The following is a 6,464-nucleotide window of genomic DNA, read 5'->3' on the forward strand; positions in this document are numbered from 1 at the left end:
ACCTCGGCGAGCCTAAATACCCTGTTAGAGTTCCTTTAAAAAACACAGAGCAAGGCGAGTGCGAAACAACATATTTTTGCTCAGTAGTCCATTCGATTGCGTCAACGAATGACAGAGAAGAGAACATGAACATAATAGGTCCTGCGTTGTTTTTTTTTAAGTTGTCGGTGACTATAGGAGGCATAGGCCTACTCTATTCTTTTTATCCTTCAACCCTATTGCTTTATTTTGATGAGAGAGACATCCTCGCCGAAATTTCTAGTCTCTTCCCAGACACCAGTTTTTATTATAGATGCGTGATTTCTAAGCGAAGTGGTCGATTGCTTGAACTTTTCGACCGACCAATTTTTTGCGATTGTAGTTATCTAGCTCTACGGGAGAGGAGTTTACTCGAGGTTGCTCATTCCATAATTATTTCTGAAGTTTTCGATTCGGTTCATTATTCAGTAACGGCCTATGTCCGATTGTTGTTAGTAAAGTTGGCATATGCGTATTCCACCAACTGCAAAAAGCTTTATTTTTAAGAAGTATAGTACTGCGACGTAACTCGTTTAGGTATGCTTTAAAGCAAGAGGAGATTGTTTTCGCTCCATGCTAAATTTAGGATATGTAAAGAGTCAGACACAAATCAGCAGGCTTTCATCTATTGCTGGTAGGAATTCCTTTTTTTGGCAAACTTGAAAACAGGCTCCACCAATCTAGGCACAATCTCTAAGTTTTACTCGTGAGTAGGCTTGAACCACTACTTAAAAAAAATCAACGAATCGTTTTTCTGAACAGCAATGACTGGGCCCGACCCTGGCAAAAGAGACCGCGTTATGAAAGGAAAACATGGACGGTTCAAACAATTTGGATCATTGGTATATTATAGATCCACCTGTCGAGTCAGTGTACACTCTAAGACATCTAGTGCGTCTACTTCCCCGAACAACACTTGGGAGAGTGAATTCCTGTAATCCAGGGAGGGCACCTCGGCGAATGACGAGGCTGACACTAAACTAAGACCTTAAAATAAACTGTGCTGCGACATTGAGCCTGACATAGCACGCGAAAGGTTATGGTATGAATCACAGTGCAGCATGGAGGTAAGAAGCTTCTGGAGGCGACATGCGCCACCAGAAGTGGAGCCAGAAGTGTGGAGGGACACCGTCCTAACAATGACCAGAGCCACAGCTGTTTTGGTCACCCTCGGGTGCACCCAAGGCTGACCAAAAGAGCTGTGGTTTTGGTCATCGTTGGGAGCGTGCCCCTTAACAGTCCTGGCTTCACCTCTGGTGGCGTCGTATCAACTCCAGTATCTTCGTACTCCCATGGAGTGCAGCCTATATTCTTTACGGTTTAAACATATGTTCAGTTTCATCATTCGCCGGGATTCCTCCACGAATTACAGCAATGGGTTCTTCCAAGTATTTTTGTGGGAAAAGCAATCGGCTAGGTCACATCGGCTAGGTGCCATGAAAAAAGAAAGAGAATTTAGAAACTAAAAGCACGATCCGAAAATAAAATTAGCTGCGATTTTCTTCTGCACACTCCTCTAATGCATGAAATGCAGTAATAAAGACCGATTATTTAATCTTGATAAGAACACACCTAACAGTGGTTTTGGGGAAAGAGGAACATATTATTTACGACTTTGTTAAATAGTTTTGGGAATTTGACAGCACGTGCCACCATGATATCACGTGACACCAGGGGTTGACACCGTGACGTCATGGTGTTGCGTGACTTCACTTCCAATGATGTCACATCGATCTCCGCACACATGTCAGAAGGAAAATGACGTCACGGAGTCAAGTGCTGGTTCACGTGATACCATGACTTCAAAAAATGACAATTTCCACGCTAAATTTAGCGGAGAAATGCATGGATGAATGGACATCTTTCTGGGGATCAGAGAGTTGTGTGAAAAGGCATTGCATGCTATAGCAACGTTCGGTCCCTCTTGTAAGCGGCCTTTATCCAATCGACCTGCTTTAAAATCCTACGCCACTTTGTTTGGCAACGCCCTCTAGCACCGATAAATTCCCGCAGGGAACGGAGGGATCGGGAAGCAGCGGAGCGGACTCATCTCGGCTCAGATAGACCCCGGACTGAGAGCCGTTTTAAGGGGGCCGAATAACGTACATTTGCCGTGAGTGAGAATTTGTATGAAAGCAATTTCTAAAGCAGCGACCACCAGGCTCGCTTTGTTCACCAGAGCCGTTTCTGGCTCTTTCGGGGGACAGCGCCGTGCGTTCGCTCTGGCGTGTTTCCGGCCTGGCCTTCCATTAGATGGATTTGCATCCCCTTTTTGTTCCGCGCAGCCTCAGGTAGCAAGCGGCTCCTGGGAGTGTGGACCGCCCCGTGCTGTGCAACAGAGGTTCTTCGGGTCGGAAGAAAGTAAAAAAAAACACGAGGGACATTTTCTGCCTCCAAGCCATTGTCGAGTTGTGTCGAGTGCCGACTACTTTTTCACTCTGACATAGATAATTGGGAAGCAGCGGCAGCAAGCGTTTTCTTTTTGTGTCGATACCTTTTATTCGTGAAGATATGTTTTAGAGGGCTGGACATTTGGAGTTTTGTTTTTTCAACGACGAGACTATAAATAATAAAGGATATATTTCCCTCTGCGTATTGAACAGCGATATGCATAAATTAGCAGCATTAATTCGATTCTATCTTTTTTATATTTAGAGCCCTTCGAAACATCTTGAGGGTAATGTGTCGAAAAAAAAAGACAAGAACGAAGGCTTAAATAAGTCACTATTTCAACGCCCTTTCTGATTAACCATGAACATCACCAAAAAATCACCATACCATAGCATTTATATATTTTGTGTAGTAAGAAGATAAGTAATAAGAAGATAAGGCTGAAACAAATAAAATTGCAACTTTTCAAACATTGCCTATCCCATTAAGAATGCCGTAATTCGAGTAATTCTTCTGCTCAATTATTGAAATGCTCGTTATTACTCAATAACATCAACCATTAAAATATTTGTCACAGTAACCCTGGAGCGAGTGAAGAAAAAAGGGACGGACAGACACGAAACTTCGGGTCGTGTTGGAGATTCGTGTCTGTTCGTCCCCTTTTTTGTCCCCTCGCTCCAGGCTTACCATGTCCGTTTTTAACCATACCTAGTTCAGTGTTCATCCTACAGAGCCTTTGGGACTTTTATGGAATTATTTGACTTTATGATGCACTTCCTACTATATGGTTGCACACATCTTTAACCCTTTATTGTTTTTTGTTTTCTTTTTTTACCGTCAAGCGTGCCAGCTGGGTATATATTATTAAATGACTCACGATAAAAAACGTTTATCACTGCATACGAAAAACGGTTAAGACTCTAGTGTTGTAAATTATGGCACTTGTCTTCCAATTTCGCTTGGGGAAGATAGAAAGGAATCACGACACATCAGTTTAAACGAGAAAAAAAATGTGTTGCATCGAATGTCAGTTTAGCGATTTTGGCGAGTAGAACACTCATTTGCTTACCCAAGTGTTTGCGTTCACAGTTTCTTCCTTTTCCGCTATGTAACGTGCGCTTTACTAAATGAATAAGTCTCAGTCTTTCCTTCTTTCATCGTGCAGGGTCTGAAAAAAGAAAGAAAGCAACACATGATGCCGACCCCGGCAGCACTGGTGATCCTCCTGGTCTTGTGTAGTTGCAGCGGAGCGAACGAGGTAGTTCGAGAAACAAGGCATGGCAGAGTTCGGGGAAAGAAGATCGAGACGCTGGGTACCACAGTCGAGGAGTACAAAGGAATCCCTTACGCCGAAGCCCCGGTGGGCGACTTACGTTTCAAGGCACCAGTACCCCGGCCGCCATGGGAAGGTACTATCGACGCGGACTTAGAGGGAATCGCATGCCCACAGATCAATGTCTTCAGGACCTTGAAACTCGAACTGACTTATACAGAGGACTGCCTCTTCCTCAATGTGTGGACTCCGGAATATGCCCAGGGACGCAATGTTCTCGTGTGGATACATGGCGGCGGGTTTGTATACGAGAGTGCCTTCATGCCCTACTACAACGGAGTCGCCCTGGCTGCCAAGACGGGCTTTGTCGTGGTATCCATGAACTATCGCCTCGGCATTCTCGGATTCCTCAATGCCGATTCCCCGGACGCTCCCGGAAACCAGGGTCTGCTCGATCAGGCCCTGGCCCTGAGGTGGGTCCGAGACAACATCGAAGTCTTCGGAGGAGATCCGTCCAAGGTCACCATATTCGGAGAAAGTGCTGGCGCCATGAGTGTCAACTGTCACCTGATGTCCCCTGTCAGTAAGGGACTCTTTCAAAGAGCCGTGATGATGAGCGGAACCATGTTTAGCGTCGATTTCTTCGACACGGTTCACGAGAGCCTGGTGAGGGGAAACGATGTCGCTAAGGTGATCGGCTGCGCGGCGGAAGGCAAGGATTTGGTATCCCATCCCGACGAGGTACTTCGGTGTTTGAGGTCGAAGATGGCGGACGAACTGGTCCTCACGACCGCAGAAGTAACGCGGCCAAAAGCGTTTTCGTTCTTTCCAACGATTCATAACGAGTTTCTACCGAAGGTTCCCCTGAATGCCATGAACCGCGGATTCTTCAATAATGTCGACGTCCTAGCCGGAGTCACGTCAGACGAAGGAGCTTTAGTTCTCGCTTTTCCTACAAAGTCAGAACTGTTGAGAGAGTCTTTGGAAGACTTTGATCTAGCCAAGGTGGAGCGGTTACTCCTCGAAGCGGTGTCTTCCTGGACGAAGGTCGAAAACCCTACCATGCTTGACCATTACAGAAAAAACGTCAGCCCTGTAGGAGACAAAGGAGAGCTTGTGAGGTCGCTCCTGGACTATTTGTCAGACAGAGCGTTCGTGTGCCCGTTGCAGTTCTTCAGCGAACGATATGCAGCGAGAGGGAACGCCGTCTATTCCTACGTGTTTGCACACAGATCGCGAAAGGACAAATTCCCTTCGTGGATGGGTACACCGCACGGCTACGATATCTCGTACTTCTTCGGTTTTCCTTTGATCGCTGACGCTCACTTCACGGCAGAAGACAAAAGCTTCAGCAGGGACATCATAAAAATACTGACGTCGTTTGCTGCAAACGGGTAAGATGTAAAGAGTATTTCTATGCACTCTCTTGATGACACGTGATCTTTGAAAAAAATTAAAGCATACGAAGCCTTATGTATGCCGGGTAAACTAGCCTCTTAGCAAAAGAAATGACGATAGTCAGTCGATATATTGGGTCTATGACGAACCTTGTTTTTGTAGAGTGAAAAACAGCTTGCGTCTCACTAAAAGCTTAGATTGTGTAAGAATGAAGTGTCAGCAGTTTAGGTAAGATACCAAAATCTAGAAACGCACGGCTACCCAAGTGAATAGTTAAAGTAACAATACAACAACTATAGTTGAAACATGTAAAAAGCATATAAGTGGGCCTTTTTATTCGGAGATCTTATTCGGGGCAAGAAAAGTTATCCCGGCCTCAGTGAGTCAACATTTCAAGCATAACATAGAGAACGCTGAGAGTTTACGTCGTCCACGCACAGTTTGTATTGCACATTATGTGTTTCTACTTTTTCCTATGTATCTGGGAGTCATTTAAAAGTTTAAAATGCTATGCACCTCGAGGTGAACCCGCGCCGCTAGTGCGCGACGAGAGTTGAATTCATTTATTATATTATGATGAACTTTTGACGCTGCTTGCTTGATTGACCCCATTGGATGGTAGGGTGGGTTTCGGTCGGACTTAAAGGGAAGCGGAGAATAAAGTGGATAGCGCGGCGTAGATAGCACACCACAGATCTCAACGACGAGACCTTTGTTGCGGTTAAGGTGTACAAGTCAAGTTGAATTATGTTTTTTTAACGAGATATACAATTGTCTTTTTAGCATAAAAATCCAGCAATGCAAAAGGGAAACCAAGTCGAATGTTTTTATGATATTGCTACTGTGGTACGCAGAATCAAATGTTCTCCGCACATGTTTACATACAGCTCATAGGTTGATCTTAAATATGAATCTTCCTATCTGTTCGTGAAGTGAAAAAAAATGTTACTGCCTAATCTACTAGCGATTGGACTGATCACCAGCAAAATATAAGAAGAAACAAATCTACACATTTGACTTCCAATTTTTGTACGAAATAGTTACACATAAAGAAAAAAACACAGAACACAGCGAAAGTTTCGCCGTCTGTGTTCTGTCCTTTATGTGTAAAAGTTTTGTAATAAAAAAAAGTATCCAATGCCAACGCGTTTCCTAAAATAACAGTACATTTGACTTCTTAATGTGCTTTGCTATACTGTAACTAACGTATTTTATTCTCATATAAATCTTTACATTGTGCAACCCACAGGAAATAAATGGCATCGAACTTTACTTTTAAAATCTTAAAATGCACGAAATGCAGCATATTTAAGGAGAAATTGCTTATGTTTGTCTAGAAAACATGAGACAGTTTTTTTTTTCTGGACGTGAAGAGCATAAATGC

At 43.9% G+C, this 6,464-nt stretch overlaps 1 protein-coding gene across 1 annotated transcript; it reads left to right on the forward strand.

Moving 5' to 3' along the window:
• The first annotated feature begins 3,604 nt into the window (after positions 1-3,604).
• Positions 3,605-5,080, forward strand: LOC8041324 (acetylcholinesterase). The gene has a single exon (XM_002414582.5). The coding sequence runs from the start codon at positions 3,605-3,607 to the stop codon at positions 5,078-5,080; it is 1,476 nt and encodes a 491-aa protein (XP_002414627.5).
• Positions 5,081-6,464: the final 1,384 nt, after the last annotated feature.

The sequence above is a fragment of the Ixodes scapularis genome, unplaced genomic scaffold, assembly GCF_016920785.2.
Source record: "Ixodes scapularis isolate PalLabHiFi unplaced genomic scaffold, ASM1692078v2 PGA_scaffold0__279_contigs__length_252992795, whole genome shotgun sequence".
Taxonomy (NCBI): Eukaryota; Metazoa; Arthropoda; class Arachnida; order Ixodida; family Ixodidae; genus Ixodes; species Ixodes scapularis.

Excerpts from the sequence above, each read along its gene's own strand:
- LOC8041324 (XM_002414582.5), top strand. The coding sequence starts at position 3,605 with ATGCCGACCCCGGCAGCACTGGTGATCCTCCTGGTCTTGTGTAGTTGC.